This window comes from Lethenteron reissneri, chromosome 10, assembly GCF_015708825.2.
Source record: "Lethenteron reissneri isolate LAM-NWPU_2019-01 chromosome 10, ASM1570882v1, whole genome shotgun sequence".
NCBI classification, from domain to species: Eukaryota; Metazoa; Chordata; class Hyperoartia; order Petromyzontiformes; family Petromyzontidae; genus Lethenteron; species Lethenteron reissneri.
The window spans coordinates 1,793,044-1,811,963 of record NC_083788.1 but is presented as its reverse complement, the minus strand read 5'-3'; the positions used below and the strand labels follow the sequence as shown (position 1 = coordinate 1,811,963).

Sequence of the window (18,920 nt, the reverse complement as noted above, 5' to 3'; positions counted from 1 at the left end):
ATTGAAACGACTGTACACCGTATGGACCTGAACACTCAATTTCCCTGTACAAGAATACGGATAAACCGTGGGGTTGACAGCGATGTATACGAATGTTGAACTTATTTAGCACCGTATGTAGCCAACCGTGTTAGTATAGGGAGGTGCAGAGGGAAGGATAACGAAATAAACACAAAACGCAATTAAAAATAAATGATGTCTCAGGTGTAGTTTTAAAGGTGTGTACGTACGTATGCACGTTTCACTTCTTTCAGCACCGTACACACCCAACCGTGATATTCGGAGGTGCGGGGAAAGGACAACAAACCAAACACAAAACTGCGGTTCTAAAGAAATTAGTTATCGATTTAGATGTAACAGCGGCATAGCTCCCAGTGGCTCCCGAATATCAGAAGGAAGAACATTCCAGACGGCCGCGGAAGCAAGGCATCTGAAAGCGCGCGCCACGCAATGCGGTGGTCATCTTTGTTCAATGATTCGCCAAAAGCCGCCGCCGCCGCCGCTGCTGCTGCTGCAGCGAGGATGAGCGGAGTTCGCGTGATGATGGTTGATGCACCTTCACGAGATCGGCCAAGTGTTGTGGTTCGTTTGTGGCAAGCACTTGAGAAGAGTTGAGACCCAGCAAGGCTCCCCTGGACTAACACGCACTCAAGAGCCTGTTAACCGTATTTAATGCCAACAGTCATGGCCACGTGGAGCCTGACAAGTTACAATAATCACGCCCTCTCTTATTGTGGGCTGGGAGTAGTGGCCCAATGGTGAGCACGCTGCTCTCTGAACCCGGTCAACCGAGTTCGATTCCCGGCCAGCGACGTCTAACATGGCGCCGCGGTGGCTACGAAATGTTAACTACCTCGCCTGGTATGCAGGAGGTCGCGGGTTCGATCCAGACCCTGACGATGCCTGCTGTATATTTGGAGTTTGCATGCCTCTCTCTCTCTCTCTCCACGTGGTCGCGTGGATTTTTCTCCCGGTCCTCCGGTTTTCTCCCTCCACATTTATAATCAGCATGTATTTAAGAGTATTTGGCTGCGATACATTTCCACATGATAAGCCACTTCGTTGAGCTATCATTTGTAGCCAGCTCACCTTTGAAAGAGACACGTGATCTGGAGTCTCCACAGAGAGGCCCCCTGGTGGGGGGACTAGGGGGTGATCACGTGTCCGGGGAGAGCTCTCGAGATGGGATCGGGCGGGAGCTAGAAGGCTCCAGAAGGTGGGCGGGGCCAAGGGCGGAGCAGCCACGACCGTCGGGGGATATAAGGTGGGTCCCTAGGAGGGACCGGGGTCGCTGCATTCTACAAGCTGGAAGCTCAACATCTACAAGCGGGAAGCTCTACACCTACAAGCTGGAAGCTCAACATCTACAAGCTGGAAGCTCAATGTCTACAAGCTGGAAGCTCAACATCTACAAGCTGGAAGCTCCACGTCTACAAGCTGGAAGCTCAACATCTACAAGCTGGAAACTCAACACCTACAAGCTGGAAGCTCAACATCTACAAGCTGGAAGCTCAACATCTACAAGCTGGGAGCTCAACACCTACAAGCTGGAAGCTCAATGTCTACAAGCTGGAAGCTCAACATCTACAAGCTGGAAGCTAAATGTCTACAAGCTGGAAGCTCAACATCTACAAGCTGGAAGCTCAACATCTACAAGCTGGAAGCTCAACACCTACAAGCTGGAAGCTCAATGTCTACAAGCTGGAAGCTCAACGTCTAAAAGCTGGAAGCTCAACACCTACAAGCTGGAAGCTCAACATCTACAAGCTGGAAGCTCAACACCTACAAGCTGGAAGCTCAACATCTACAAGCTGGAAGCTCAACACCTAAAAGCTGGAAGCTCAATGTCTACAAGCTGGAAGCTCAACGTCTAAAAGCTGGAAGCTCAACACCTACAAGCTGGAAGCTCAACATCTACAAGCTGGAAGCTCAACATCTACAAGCTGGAAGCTCAACACCTACAAGCTGGAAGCTCAATGTCTACAAGCTGGAAGCTCAACGTCTAAAAGCTGGAAGCTCAATACCTACAAGCTGGAAGCTCAATGTCTACAAGCTGGAAGCTCAACGTCTACAAGCTGGAAGCTCAACACCTACAAGCGGGAAGCTCAACATCTACAAGCTGGAAGCTCAACGTCTAAAAGCTGGAAGCTCAACACCTACAAGCTGGAAGCTCAACATCTACAAGCTGGAAGCTCAACATCTACAAGCTGGAAGCTCAACACCTACAAGCTGGAAGCTCAATGTCTACAAGCTGGAAGCTCAACGTCTAAAAGCTGGAAGCTCAATACCTACAAGCTGGAAGCTCAACGTCTAAAAGCTGGAAGCTCAACACCTACAAGCTGGAAGCTCAATGTCTACAAACTGGAAGCTCAACGTCTACAAGCTGGAAGCTCAACACCTACAAGCGGGAAGCTCAACATCTACAAGCTGGAAGCTCAATGTCTACAAGCTGGAAGCTCAACACCTACAAGCTGGAAGCTCCACGTCTACAAGCTGGAAGCTCAACGTCTACAAGCTGGAAGCTCAACATCTACAAGCTGGAAGCTCCACGTCTACAAGCTGGAAGCTCAACGTCTACAAGCTGGAAGCTCAACACCTACAAGCTGGAAGCTCAACGTCTCAAGCTGGAAGCTCAACGTCTACAAGCTGGAAGCTCAACGTCTCAAGCTGGAAGCTCAACGTCTACAAGCTGGAAGCTCAATGTCTACAAGCTGGAAGCTCAACATCTACAAGCTGGAAGCTCAACGTCTCAAGCTGGAAGCTCAACGTCTACAAGCTGGAAGCTCAATGTCTACAAGCTCGAAGCTCAACACCTACAAGCTGGAAGCTCCACGTCTACAAGCTGGAAGCTCAACGTCTACAAGCTGGAAGCTCAACATCTACAAGCTGGAAGCTCCACGTCTACAAGCTGGAAGCTCAACGTCTACAAGCTGGAAGCTCAACACCTACAAGCTGGAAGCTCAACGTCTCAAGCTGGAAGCTCAACGTCTACAAGCTGGAAGCTCAATGTCTACAAGCTGGAAGCTCAACACCTACAAGCTGGAAGCTCCACGTCTACAAGCTGGAAGCTCAACGTCTACAAGCTGGAAGCTCAACATCTACAAGCTGGAAGCTCCACGTCTACAAGCTGGAAGCTCAACGTCTACAAGCTGGAAGCTCAACACCTACAAGCTGGAAGCTCAATGTCTACAAGCTGGAAGCTCAACGTCTACAAGCTGGAAGCTCCACCACCTACAATGCTGGAAGCTCAACATCTACTACAAATGGAAGCTCAACACCTACAAGCTGGAAGCTCACCAGCTACAAGCGGGAAGCTCAACACCTACAAAGCTGGAAGCTCAACACCTACAGCTGGAGCTAAACATCTACAAGCTGGAAGCTCAACACTACAAGCTGGAAGCTCAACACTCAAGCTGAAGCTCAACATCTACAAGTCTTGGAGCTCAACATCTACAAGCTGGAAGCTCAACACCCTTACAAGCTGAAGCTCACATCTACAAGCTGGAAGCTCAACATCCTACAACTGAACTCCACGTCCTCAAGCTGGAAGCTCAACATCTACAAGCTGGAAGCTCAACACCTACAAGCTGGAAGGGCATCAACATCTACACTGGGAAGCTCCACGACGTCTACAAGCTGGAAGCTCACTGTCTACAGCTGGAAGCCTCACATCTAAAGCTGGAAGCTCAACATCTCAAGCTGGATAGCTCAACTGTCTACAAGCTGGAAGCTCACACGTCTACAAGGCTGGAAGCTCAACATCTACAAGCTGGAAGCTCAACACCGTCCAAGCTGGAAGCTCAATGTCTACAAGCTGGAAGCTCAACACCTACAAGCTGGAAGCTCAATGTCTACAAGCTGGAAGCTCAACACCTACAAGCTGGAAGCTCAACGTCTACAAGCTGGAAGCGTAACATCTTCAAGCTGGAAGCTCAACACCTACAAGCTGGAAGCTCAACGTCTACAAGCTGGAAGCTCAACACCTGCAAGCTGGAAGCTCAACATCTACAAGCTGGAAGCTCAACATCTACAAGCTGGAAGCTCAACACCTACAAGCTGGAAGCTCAACATCTACAAGCTGGAAGCTCAACACCTACAAGCTGGAAGCTCAATGTCTACAAGCTGGAAGCTCAACGTCTACAAGCTGGAAGCTCAACACCTACAAGCTGGAAGCTCAACACCTACAAGCTGGAAGCTCAATGTCTACAAGCTGGAAGCTCAACGTCTACAAGCTGGAAGCTCAACACCTACAAGCTGGAAGCTCAACATCTACAAGCTGGAAGCTCAACGTCTACAAGCTGGAAGCTCAACACCTACAAGCTGGAAGCTCAACATCTACAAGCTGGAAGCTCAACATCTACAAACTGGAAGCTCAACGTCTACAAGCGGGAAGCTCAACGTCTACAAGCTGGAAGCTCAACACCTACAAGCTGGAAGCTCAACACCTACAAGCTGGAAGCTCAACATCTACAAGCTGGAAGCTCAACATCTACAAGCTGGAAGCTCAACGTCTACAAGCTGGAAGCTCTATGTCCTACAAGGTATCAACACGTGGTCGCAGACCCGAGTGAGGGCCCGTCCCTTCGTAGCAGTAACCCCTCTGCATAGCGTAGTTAGCTGGGTGGCCACTAGCCTGGGCTGTATCTGGTGAAGGGGCAGCTATCCCTTCGTGTCACGGTGTTACAATAAATGTGTTGACTCTAAAAGGAACAACATCTGTGACTCAGTTGGACTCGCTGCACAAGCACCGTAATTATCCAGATTACACGACGCTGCGGAAAATAAGACGCACTCCAAATGCGTGCACGGTGTTAATAAAGTTACACAACTCTGGTCTCTTGCACACGCACACCCACACACACTGTTTCATCAAAATACATAAGGAAGGGGGGGGGGAATGTGGAAGTTCGTCTTATAATCTGGATAAAACGGTAGGTGTCTCCCAGCTCAGGTTTGCGAGGGGTGGGCTCTTAACCTGCGGGAGATGAGAGTGTGGGGGAGGAGATCTTGCAAGCGCGTCTCCTCCTCCCTGCGCTGCTGGCTGGCTCGCTCGCTCGCAGCATCACTACACACTTCACGGCCCGCGCACATCTGCCTGGCCACAGAGCACGGAGCAGGAGACATCCACGTGGAGGAGGAGACGGCCACACGGAGAAGCAGACGGTCACTTTGAGCAGGAGAAATCCACGTGGAGCAGAAGACATCCACGTGGAAGAGGGGACAGCCACTTGGAGAAGCAGACGGCCACTCTGAGCAGGGGACATCCACGTGGAGCAGAAGACATCCACGTGGAGGAGGAGACAGCCACTTGGAGAAGCAGACGGCCACTCTGAGCAGGGGACATCCACGTGGAGGAGGTCACAGACACGTGGAGGAGGAGAGGGCCACTTGGAGCAGGAGACATCCACGTGGAGCAGGAGACATCCACGTGGAGGAGGAGACAGCCACACGGAGAAGGAGACGGCCACACGGAGAAGCAGACGGCCACTCTGAGCAGGGGACCTCCACGCCGCCGGCTCCGCACGTGGCGCGTGCACGTGGCGCGTGCACGTGGCTTCATTCAACCAGACGGCGTCGCGCCACCGCGAGTCTCAGCGCCCGCGACGACACAGACGAACCACCCGACAGCAGCAATCCCATTAACCGCGATCGCCCATGGAGGTCCGCGTCATCTGCTGCTGCTGCTGCCTCGCGATGCTCCTGGCCTCGACTCTGTGCGGTCAGTGATGACGATGATTACGATGACGATGATTACGATGATTCTGACGACGATGACGATGATATCTGTAGTAGACGCCAGCCTGGTGCACACCCCCTTACGACGACGAAGCTTGTGTGTGGTGTTGATCAGAGAATGAATGTCTGAGCAAGTTGCTAGGGCACGTGACGAGCGGTAGCTCCGGCCATAGCGAGATGTGCATACTGGATGTGGCGTGCCGGGCGCCGGAATATTTCCCCGGGGTTACACTGAGCTGGCTGAAATGAAGCTCTGGTATTGATGACGACGATGATGATGATGATGGCGAAGGCAGTGATGATGGAGACAAGTCGTGGCCATCGCGGCGATGACGATAATATCTCAATCTCGAGGGATGCTGGGACCCGTATTGCTTCTTGGATGAGCGACCACCGTGCAAAACGGGAGAAGCCATCGGCCGTGGATGAGGCGGTGGGCAGCGAAGGGCGGTGCAGCAAAGTCGCTTGTTGCGCTGTGCGTTACTTCTACACTCCCATGGCAATGCCTCTCTCCTCTTGTACCATTCCTCATTGGCCGGCGTGGTGAAGTATGGTCAAAATATGTCTAGATTTGAAGCTTTCGTGAATGCAAGGGTTCATATTCTTTGGTTTTTTTGGTAAAGTCACGTAGGTAAAAAATGTAAATTAATAAAATAAAAATAAAAGAAAAATCACGACGTTTCGGAGGCAACACAAGCTTCCGTCTTCAGGTGGAACCGTCACAGCACGATATTTTATTTTTATTTTACTTTTATTAATTTTAATTTTTTACCTACGTGACTTTACCGAAAAAAAACCTAAGAATATGGTCAAAATAGCCCCCGCACGGCGTGGGCCGGTCCTCATCCAGCAGTGGACTGACAAGTGACCGCATGTTACTACGGTACTAGCACTGCTATTTGTTACTGCGGGCAAGCATTGCGGAGTGTATCCCTTAGCGGTAACATCAGCGCATCACGAATACAGGAAAGCCACTAAGTGTGTGTTGCAGCATTTAGGTTCAGTTGGGATCGCTTTGCCGTGATGGTCTCCGTGAGCTGCTGCTGCTGCACTGCGCTGCCGAGTGAACGTAAATAAGTAATGTTTAAAAATACTTTATAACAACACGCTTTCATGAACCGTACGAGTAATGGCAAAACTCCACGACTCCATGAAGTGGCCCCGAAGCTTGCCTTAACGTAAAGGGGCCGTGGTGATTTACAGCCAACGTCGGTTGAGCGTGGACAATTAGACCCAAGACGAAACATATCATACAAAAAAGATTGTTGAAAAATATATTTTTTTCTTTAATTATAGAATAGAGTATTGTCATCAGTATGACATAAGCATACCAAGTTTGCAGTCGATACCACATTGGGAAGTGGTTTAAAATTAAGTTACAATATTTGAGGATACGACAACAACAACAACAGAGTGAGTTAATAGAAAGCGTGTAAAAATATTTGTTCTAATATTTTTCTTTTTTTAATGATAGAATATAGTATTGTCATCAGTAAGACATAAGTATACGAAGTTTGCAGTCGATACCACATTGGGAAGTGGGTTAAAATTGAGTTACAAGATTTGAGGATATAACAACAACAGCAACAACAGACAGAGTGAGTTAAATAAAAGCGTGTAAAGTAATAAAATGCTCTCGCGTGCCAAGTCGGCGTGCTCACCGCCGAGCGGCTCTTGTTCAGATCGGTCAAGAGTTCAAATTCCCACCCCCACCCCCCACTCCCCACCCCCCGGCGGTCGTCGTCATCAACCACGTGCTTATCCACCGCTGGATGAGGAGCTCGCGATCCTTCGTAGCCACTCCTTGCAACGTTGCCACATCTGCGATCCCGTGCGACTCCGGCGAGCTAATCTCATCACTCCGTCTCTGCTGTGGGTCGGCCTCCCAGGTGTGTGTGGGGTTCTTTCCTTTGCCGCAAGTGTGGCGGACGTGGTGGTGACCCAGCCCATGCAGGTGTCCACTCAAAGATGCGCACTGAGAGATGCACGGGCAGAGGGGAAAGGAAAGGCCATGAGACTGAATTGGAACAAGGGGCAGGGAGCCAGCAGTATAGGCGGCTGAGGAATTGGCGAATTCCAGAGCCATGGGCACAGCGGTGGAGATTGGGAGAATGAGCGACTTTCCACTCAGCGAAAAGCTTGGTTGCTGGAGTGACACGTGCTCGGAGGGGAGTGAGATGAGAGGGGGAGGGGCGGACAGCGGCAAGTTCGTGGGTGATCTCGAAGACAGTGAATCGGGTGATCCGGGATTGGATTGGGAGCTAGTGGAGGGCTCTGTCATGCAGTCTGATTTTGAGAAGTCTGAAAGCTTAGGCTGGATAATAATGAGCCCTTTTAACGTGAGGTTCTTAAGCCACAAATTGGTCCATTGACTGTGACCATAAACGGCATGGCCATGTAAATCAGGAGCCCTCGCTCACTCACAATCCCACAACACTCACGCGCAGCAACATAGAGCCACGGGGAGAAGCTACAACTACTCGTGCAGTAGTAATAGGTTTTTACCCTTTCAACTGGTACAAAAACTGACACCTTTATACAAGGCATCATGTTTGCAATAACCACAACACGAGCAGTCAAAATGCAAACAAAAAGAAACAACTCTGATAATGATAATAATATGCACTGTCCTTGAAGTTGAAAGAGTAAAACCCTACTAATATATTTAGCCACTGGTAAAGGAGATGTCTCATGGTACTCGTACAGTGTTTCTGGGTATGACCTCTGGTGTAAATCTTGCTGCAGGTGTGTAACGTGCCCTGTGAAGCGCCTTCATCGCCTGGGCTCTGATCCCAAAACGAGCCTCTGGCTGTGGCCGTCTCTGTTCACGGCTCCGTGCGGTCAGTTTGCTCGCAGATCACTTGATTTTAGTTCAGTTTATTTTTAAGTTCCCTGCAAGCTGAGAAGTTCTTAAGTCGTGTTTCATCAATGAAAACCACACACCGTTTCCGTGACAAAAGTAAACACATTAGAGAAACATAAATGGATTATAAAATTGAATACATGAATGAAGAAATCGTATAATTTCAAATATAAAATGGATATTTTAAAGTTTTTAGAAATTAAGGAATTAAAAAAGTATAACATTGGGCATAAAAATTGCCAGTGGTAAAACACACATTTTCCAAAGAAACGCTAAATTTAAATTTCCAATAAAAATTATAAAAATTGCGTCAACCTGCGGTCCTCGCTGTGCATACGGCCTCGTCCCGAGTCGTACCGACAACATCGGGAGAATCGCTGGCGATTTTACGGTCAGATTAAAAAAAAGCGCTTGGCCTTGCCTCGACCACCGGCTCAATAGAACGGAACGTGTTGTTTATTTCCGGACGACCGACTCAAAGAGTCGCTGTGACGGACCCACGGTAGGCCAGGGCGACCGTGACGTTGATGGCGAGCTCGAGGTCTCGGCGAGGTCTCGGCGAGGTCTCCGTTGACCTCCAGGGCTTCGTCGGGAGGTGTGGATCCGTTCCGTTTCAAATCGCCTCCACCCACAGTGCGAGTCGTCGACTTCTGATCAGCGCTTCAACTTCGCTCAGGCCCCGTCGCGTCACGCTCTACGCACCTGCCCTGCTTACGATGTCACCGCAGGTCACTCTGCAGCCAGCGTCCACATCTCGGAGCCATATGATGGTGGGACCATCTCCCGTCCATGTGACACAAATGCAACTGGGCGAGGGCGACATGAACAATAATGCGTAGGGGACTCTGGCCAATATCTGAACTCGATCTCTCACGATCGGACAGGCCCTGCTTTTCCACCAGCATAGGTAACCCTATCCCCATAATAGGAGGTATAGGGGTGCACTGGCATGTGTGTGAAATAATCATTAGTCGCGGCTGCACGTGGAACCATGGTTCATAATTGCACGGTGTGGGGAGCAGTCGGGTTTAATGAGCAACACTGCACCTCCGATTGGCAGAGTTGGCTCCGTACGGTGCAAAAGAACTTCAACTTATGTGCACGGTAGATTTGGAGTTTTCGTGACTGCAGGGATCCATACTCTTTGGTTCTTTCGGTAAAAGTCACGTAGGTAGAAAATAAAATAAATCACGACGTTTTGATCGCTTGTGTTGCGATGGAAACGTGATTTAGTTGATTCTATTCTATACCTACGTGACTTTACCGAAACAACCAAAGAGTATGTGCATGGCCTTACGACCGTCAATTACCACAGGCGCTGCCTGTGAAGGTGGCACGGAGGGTTCGCGTGCAACTTACACAACTCTCTGTCCCGAACTGTTCCGATGCAAGCCATTGAGTCCGCGACTTCGGCCCCGTGAAGTCTGTTCGAACCCGCACGTACGGACAGACACGTGCGCACTCGTGCGCGGTTACGTACAATACGTGATGCCTTTTCGCACGTTACATTTGTTGTTGTTTTGTTATTCCGATTCTTGTTTAACCAGGAAAACGTCACTTGAGTGAAGACTTTTTATCAGGAGGCTTCTGGCAAGTTTTCACAGGAGGGGGAGGGGAGGCGATCTTGCCGTGTGTGTAATCACCACTGAGTAATTTTGCAGTTAACTTTACAAACATTCGGACGTTTGGCCAACACTAGTTACATTGTATGACTATTATCTATGGGAGGAAATCAGAGAATCCGGAGGAAACCCATGCAGAACAGGGGGAGAAAATACAACCTACACTCAATCACACAACAACAACCGCCATTCGCCACTGAGTGGCGGTGACGTCACGACGATGCTTGTGCCATGCTACGTGCACGTTGAGGCCACGTGAAGTGTCGAACGCCCGCTGGCAGGTCACGGGGTAGACCCAGGTGCCACAGGTCGACTGAGACGACTGGCTGATGCACCACCTTTGCCCCCTACTGTGCCAACTTGCTGTGCTTTAGCCACCCGGCGCTGCGCTCGTTGTTGTGAGCGTCGCTCTTCTGCCCTCCGTTGTTGTTGGAGGGCGACTGCCTCCAGCTGCCCAGTATCAGTGTCCTTCACGAGCCTCCTCCACAGAGGCCGATCTTGGCACCGCTGGTGCCAGTCATCGGCAAGTCCACTCAGCTCCGCATCCTCCTGTACCACATCACTCCATCTCTTCTCTAGCTCCCTTTCACACACTCACTAGAACAGAGGGTGAGAATACAAACTCCACTCTATCACACACTCACTCACACACTCACTCTCACACACTCACTTGAACAAGGAAAGATAATACAAACTCCACTCTATCACACACTCCCTCTGACACACTCACGAGAACAGGGGGAGATAATACACTCAATCAGTTTGAAGAGTGAAACCACAAAAAAAAAGTTGAAAATGTTGTGGTTTCGCTCTTCAACACACCGGTGGGCTAAAGCAGTGAACTCTTTTGTCAACGTGACACTTTTTTGCTGATTGGCCGTGTCGGGTGGTGGAGGGTTACGACACATTTATAAATAACGCGATCTAACCCAAAAACCTTTATTATGAATCATAAAAGTGAGACGAGCTGTGGACATAATTTACATCCTTAGTCACGGCTTGATGCCATGATTCAGTGATCAAAGGAGACAACCGATGAAAGGATTAGAAACCACTCGATCATATGGCGATGGCTCAGTGGTGAGCGCCCTACACTACGGACATGCCAACCTGAGTGTGATTCCTGGCCAAACGGAGCTCGCCACCGACACACACAAATCGTGGCTCAGGACTGGCACCTTATTGAGCAGCCCGACAACTTTAAATATCGAGGCGTCATCCTGGACTCGAACCTGTCTGTAAAGGGCCACAATGAGTACATGGCCAGTAACATAAAAGACAATATTGGATCCCGATACAGAAACAAACGCCGTGTTGCACCTCGACTACTGCGCCTGAATATAGTTAACGCCACCATTCTGCCCATGTTTAATCATTGCGACACCATCAACCCCACCACGCTTCTGAATCCGTGATACTACTCGGCTCTCCGTTATGCCTTTGATGCTCCCGCTATAGAAGTCATCACTGCTACCTACACATTGACTCAGATCTGTCCCCCACTTCGATATCTTTTGAAAACCATCGCTGGGCTGTCTTCATCCTAAAGGTGCTCGTAAACGAATCTGATAATTTCCTAAAGGACCACTGGGTTCCTCTAACACCCTCCTGTAGCATCAGAAGTGCCTCCTTATTCCCTCCTCAAACATTGAATTTGCTGAAACTTTGTTTGGTAAGAATAAAAAGTATTCCACATAGCTGCGCCACATTTCTGGAATCTCGTTGGTGCTCATCTCCAGATTGGTTACCTCCCTTTACTCCCCCTCTTTATTGAAACTACGAAAAAACATACTACGTAAACATTTTTTTCTTTTACCAGGTAAGGCCCACTGAGCTTCTATACAGCTCTTTTTCAGATGCGACTTGGCTATCACACATTATAGCTCAACGAAGTGGCTTATCGAGTGTAAATCTATAGCAGCCAAATACTCTAAACGCGTGACGTTCATTCTAAATGTGGAGGGAAACACCGGAGGACCTGGAGAAAAGTCCACGCGACCACGGGGAGGAGAGAGAAAGACACGCAAACTCCAAATATACAGCAGCAGGCATCAGCGTCGGGATCAAACCCAGGTCCTCCCGTATACCAGGCGAGGTAGTTAACATCTCGCCACGGTGACGCCCCATACGTCTTTGAGACCAACAAACAGAGCATATTTGCACCTCTACCAAACCTTTTCTGGCGCCACTTGCTCTCATATTTGCAATGGCTTTTCGATTCGCACGTGTTTAGTTTACAGCCATCAAACACCTCGTTGGCTAGTTGTGCAATATTCCTGAAGGACCCTGCAACTCGTTCTCTGCAGGAGTGATCTTCTTGTCTTTTGTTGCTGCTGTGCTCACGAACCACGGATCTGCCGTGTGAAATAGCCGAGCAACTGGCTGAACGTGACCATCCGTGTAGAGATTCTAATGAACTGGAACATCGTTGGCAGGTGAAATTCTAAACGTCCCTGTGCTTTCCCAGCAACCCTGCACTGTGCAGCATGGCAAAGTATGGTCAAACAAATCCCCTGGTATGGACAGACCATCATTCAGCAGTTGAATGACAAAGGGATGTACATTTTCATTGTATTATTATTAACACATTCCTGCGGAGGGAGCTGGTAGGAACGTTGGGTTGCTCGGTCAATGGCCAGGGTCAACGGCGGCGTGGTTTATTCCGCAAATATGCCCGGCTGTGAAGGCGGGCACAAGCCTCCGTGAGTAGGTTAAACGTTGAGTTTTATAAGGGCACCACGGGGTGACCAGCCCCTCCCACCCAGCCCCACCCCTCCCACCCCCCACCCAGCCCCACCCTCCCCACCCAGCCCCTCCCCACCCTCCCCTCCCCACCCAGCCCTATCCCCACCCAGCCCCTCCCTACCCTCCCCTTTCCACCCAGCCCCACCCCTCCCATTGTTGGATGCACGACAGACGGACGGACACAATAATTCCCTGTGGGCTGGTGTAACCAGGCGGTTCCTACCAGTATTATCATCATCATCACCACCATAGCTCCCGTTAACGTGCCGTTCTTGTTCTTGTTGTTGCCGTGCAGCGCCGGAGCCAAAGGCCGGGTTCGTGTGGCCCAGGCCCCCAGCGGCGCTGCAGGAATCGGAGAAACCGCGGCCTTGGAACCCCGCGGGGACCCCACCGCCACCGCCGTCGGCACCGCCACCGCCGCTGCGCTCCCGCCAGCCAGCGGCGCGCCGCAAGCGCTGCTCGTGCGCGTCGCTGCTGGACCGCGAGTGCGTCTTCTTCTGCCACCTCGACATCATCTGGATCGACACGCCCAGGTGAGACGGCTAGCAGATGTCGACTACCTCGCCTGGTGCACAGGAGGTCGTGGGTTCGATCCCGACCCCTGACGGCCTGTTGTACTTGAAGTTTGCGTGTCTCACTCTCCCCGTTGCCGCGTGGATTTTCTCCGGGTGCTCTGGTTTTCCTCTCCGCATTTAGAATCAACATCACGCGTTTAAAAGTATTTGCGTGCTATAAATTTCCACGTGATCAGCGACTTTGTTGAGCTATCATTTGTGATAGCCAGGTCGCTCCTGAAAATTGCTGAAGGTTTCTTGCTGTGGTTGTCGCACCCTGATGACGGACGCTTGTGTTGCGCCCGAAACGTCGAGGTTTAATTTAATTTATTTTATACCTACGTGACTTTACCGAAAGAACCAAAGAGTATGGAGTCACGAAAACTTCAAATCTAGATTGAAGTATAGCGTAGGCCAGGGGTCGGCAACCAAAATAACAAGAAGAGACATTTTTCTAGAATTCGATAAACATAAAACCCCCCGCCATATTTCAAGCGCCTCAATGCCTGTGACCACGAGACGGTGGGCCTCATCAATGACGTCGCGAAGCAGCCCTCGAAAAGACGCACGCGGCTCTGAAGCCGCAGCTTGCCGACCCATGGTGTGGGCTGATGCCCTATCCTTGCAGCAGGCAGAGAGAGACACAGAAACGCCACGCGAATGTCGCATTCGCTTAGCCAAGGGGACCGGGCCCTGCCAAGGGCACACGGGGACACGGGGACAGGGGCCGACACCGCTCCTCCTCCTCTCCGTCACGCGCGCATCCCACGAGCATGAAACGCGCGACTCCATACGCTGGTGCTGTAGAGCCCCCCCCCCCCCCCCCCCCGGAGGTGACGGGGAAACTCCGCACGCGGAATCCCTCTGTGACAACGCGAGGACCCAGCAGACCCCCGATTAGCACGCTTTCAGATGCACTTCTGCGGCCGTCTGGAATGCTCTTCCTTCCGGTAATAGGAAGCCACTGGAGCTATGCACTTTAAAATGATCATCTAGATCAGGGGTCGGCAACCAAAATAACAAGAAGAGCCATTTCTTTCCAATTCGGTACAAAATTCAGTATTTCAAGAGCCGCAATGCATCTGAGTACATACGTACTCATCGTCAAGAAGCAGCCCGTAAAGAGCCGCATGCGGCTCCGGAGCCGTAGGTTGCCGACCCCTGCCCGTAGGTTGCCGACCCCTGATCTAGATTGATAAACTCATTTCTCTAGAACTGCTTTTTGTGTCAAGCTTGCTGTCCTTCCCCCGCACCTCCGATTCGCACGGCTGGCTACGTACGGCACGAAAGAAGTTCAGCACACATGCGTACAGTCGTACGTACGTTCGACAATAGCACCGTGGCCTTGTAAAGTCAAATGTGTTCAAGGCAGTGCTATTGACGAACGCGTTGCGTTGTTTTGCTATTCGTGTTTGCGCAAGAATCCCATCGCAGGGGCAGAATCGCCGCATAGTTTGAATAAGTGACGTGGATCGTTGCAAATGTGCACACCCCATTCCATCGGCATCCACACTCAAACATCTGTTGCCGAGCCTCCTTCGTGTTAAAAGGATTACGCTGCCCTTGTGGGTCCGTTCAATCACAATGTTTTGTTGTTTATCTCTGCACCGCCAGGGTTGGACCGAACAACTGAGCAACCCGAATTAGGCCAGTAAGCCAGTTGCTGCGTTTTGGCCCCTTCACCCTCGGCTCGAATACAATCTCGACTCAGATCGGCGGGCGACTGAATGAATTCGGGCCAAGTGGATCGCACTTGACTAAAACGGTCGGATTTCTCGGGGCTCATTCCCCATCGCTCAGTGGCCGAGTCTTAACTCTGCACAAATCCACCCCCCGTGTGGCGTCAATTACTCCACACCTGTGCACCCCCCGCATCCCGCCCACACCACCCACACACACGAGACGCCAACACCACCCACACACACGAGAGACACCCACACACGAGACACCCACACCACCCACACACACGAGAGACACCCACACCACCCACACACGCGAGACGCCCACACCACCCACACACACGAGAGACACCCACACCACCCACACACGAGACACCCACACCACCCACACACGAGACACCCACACCACCCACACACACGAGACACCCACACCACCCACACACGAGACACCCACACCACCCACACACGAGACACCCACACCACCCACACACGAGACGCCCACACCACCCACACACACGAGAGACACCCACACCACCCACATACACGAGAGACACCCACACTACCCACACACGAGAGACACCCACACCACCCACACACGAGACACCCACACCACCCACACACACGAGACGCCCACACTACCCACACACGAGACACGCACACCACCCACACACGAGACACCCACACCACCCACACACGAGAGACACCCACACCACCCACACACGAGACACCCACACCACCCACACACACGAGACGCCCACACCACCCACACACGAGACGCCCACACCACCCACACACACGAGAGACGCCCACACCACCCACACACGAGACACCCACACCACCCACACACGAGACACGCACACCACCCACACACACACGAGACACCCACACCACCCACACACGAGACACCCACACCACCCACACACACGAGACACCCACACCACCCACACACGAGACACCCACACCACCCACCCACACACGAGAGACACCCACACCACCACACACGAGAGACACCCACACTACCCACACACGAGAGACACCCACACCACCCATACACACGAGAGACGCCCACACCACCCACACACGAGACACCCACACCACCCACACACACGAGACGCCCACACTACCCACACACGAGACACGCACACCACCCACACACGAGACACCCACACTACCCACACACACGAGAGAAGCCCACACCACCCACACACGAGACACCCACCCCACCCACACACGAGACGCCCACACCACCCAGTCCCGTGCTCGTGGGGCCGTGCCAGCTTGACCCAGACTCCAGCGCACGAGATCCGCCGCGTCGTTCACTCTGTGTGTTGCACGCACGTCCGTACGTGCAACTTCTTTCGCACCAGTACGTAGCCATCCGTGCTAATTGGAGGTGTGCGGGGAAGGACAACAATATAGACACCAAAAGCAGTTTCAAAGACATTATTGATCGATCGAGATGATTTGAAAGTGCATTGTTCCGGAGGCTTCCTATTGTCGGAAGTAAGAAGTATCGGGATTTGTATGAGAGCCAATTCACACCGCCTGGCCTCGTATGCGCGTGCGTACGTGTGGAACTTCTTTCGCACCGTACGTCGTCACCCATGGCCTCACCACCTCCTTGTAACCTTGGGCGTATCTGAAGTCATATACAAGTGAGTCACAGTGACGTCCTATACACGTGCATCACAGTGACGTCATATACACGTGAGTCAGTGATCTGCGCAAATGACTTTGGAAGCATTGGCACTCACCTTCCGTCTCTACAGCCCTGCAGAGCAAGTGGCGAACATTCCACATTCCTATGGTGAGGAAGAGTTTTTTTCCACAGTACAAGTCCTACTCCCACTTCATCGGCCCCACCGGAGGGACGACGGGGTGAGTCAACCCCCAACCAGGGATTGAACTCGCGACGTTCCTCTCGCGAGCCAGGGAGAGGGGATTGACCCCTGACTGAAACGTTGCGGCGAGCACCTGGTGGCCGTTGCTCCCCGGTGGAGACAAACCCAAACATCGCCCTTGCGCTGCTTGGCTTCTCGTTTTGTTTTGGTGACATCACTTCCCTTCCTCACCCCTCTGCTTCCCCATGAAGCTGTACGCGGTCGATCACTGCCCTCCCGAGGTGGCCCTCCCACGGTGGTAGGGCAGTGAGTCCAGGGGCCTCCGGACGGACCCCCCACCGCCCACCATTTGAGGAGTGCGTTGTTTCTGGGTGTTCGTTACACGTTCTGCATCTCCCCCTCTGCGATGTTTGAGTTTTGGGTTCTGGAATAAAAAACACAAAATCTTGTGGAGAGCGACGGTCACAATCTCAATCTTGATTTGAAGCTTTCGTGACTGCAGGAATCCATAGTCTTTGGTTCTTTCGGTGAAGTTCCAAAAAATCCAGCAGTCCCACCGCTGGTTTTTTTTTCTTCCACCTGAGGACGACCGCTCGTGTTGCGATCGAAACGTCGTGATATGTTATTTTTTGTTTTATTTAATTTTTTCTACCTACGTCACTTTACCGAAAGAACCAAAGACCACGGTCACAATCTCCTTCCCCGCCACTCGCTGAACCTCGGCGCTCACGCGTCCCCGTTTCCCCTGGCCGCCTTGCAGGAGCCTCGTGCCAACGGGGCTGTCCGAGAAGACGCGGGCGCGTAGGGGAGCCGCCGCCGAGGGGCTGCGTGCGGGCGGCCGGGGCAGCCGCTGCCGGTGCTGCTCCGGCAGCGAGGACTGCGGCCTGCGCTCTGCTCTGCGCGTCCCCGGCTCAGAGCCGCGACCTCTCAAGGTGACCCCGTCGGCGAGGCTGCCACTGCGTTTCGCCGGTGCTAATGGTGGCGGAAGAAATATCCGCGGTCTGTTGGGACACCTTTTTATGGACGCAATCATAATAATAATAATAGTAACATCCTCTGTTTTATAAAACGACTTTCGTATTGAAGTATCTCAAAGCTCTGTACGTAAAAGTAAAACTACGCAATCGGAAGCTCCGTGGTCGACTTATCTCAAGGGTGAGCGTCACAACTCATCGTTGACTCGCGCGGGGTGGTGCACTGCTAGCTGCAACGATGATGCACGTCCACGATTCCATCTCTCTTACATGATCTCAATACCACAACTGCATTGTTACTTTTATTTATCATGGACCCATCGTACAAGAGGCTTGTTATTCAGCCATAAATTGTCCTATTGGTTTAGTTCCCGATCGGTAATGGCACGGTGGAATCGTTTGACCTGCATGGTGCGCAGGTTCATGCGCCCTCGATCCTCAATTAAAAGAGCTCTCGGTTATTTGGTCTACTTTCCCATATTGACCAGACGTGTGTATATGTGCGTATGTTGAACTTCTTTCGCACCGTGCGTCGCCAACTGTGCTAATGGGATGTGTGCGGGGAAGAGGTGGGGGGGCGAACCCACATTTTACGCCACCGCACCGCGCACGACCTGCTGATTTGGCCGCGGCGAAGCCACGAACGCCGCTGCTTGGGGGGACAGAGGCGGCGGTGGGGGCTTTAATGAACCTCTGCCCCTTCGCTTCAGCCGCCGCGCCGGGAGATAGAATCCGACCGGCGACCTCAGCACCGCAGATTCCGGCGCGGTCAGCACGGCACAACAGCCGTTGAGTCCCACTTGACGAGCGACGAATGTGTCGCTTTTTCTTTTTTGGCGAGATATTAATACACGCCACGACTTGTATTGACATTAAGCATGGGGCGCGGCGGTGGCTAGGAGATGT

The 18,920-nt window shown here is 51.8% G+C and overlaps 1 protein-coding gene across 1 annotated transcript in view; it reads left to right on the top strand.

Annotated features, from left to right (window-relative positions):
• The first annotated feature begins 5,583 nt into the window (after positions 1–5,583).
• LOC133340702 (endothelin-2-like) overlaps positions 5,584–18,920 on the top strand; it is a 37,826-nt gene continuing 24,489 nt past the window's right edge. The window contains exons 1-3 of the mRNA XM_061549090.1: positions 5,584–5,719; positions 13,262–13,499; positions 17,801–17,972. Of these exons, the coding sequence (XP_061405074.1) occupies positions 5,656–5,719; positions 13,262–13,499; positions 17,801–17,972 (474 nt within the window). The 5' untranslated portion in view covers positions 5,584–5,655. The remainder of the gene's footprint in view (positions 5,720–13,261; positions 13,500–17,800; positions 17,973–18,920) is intronic.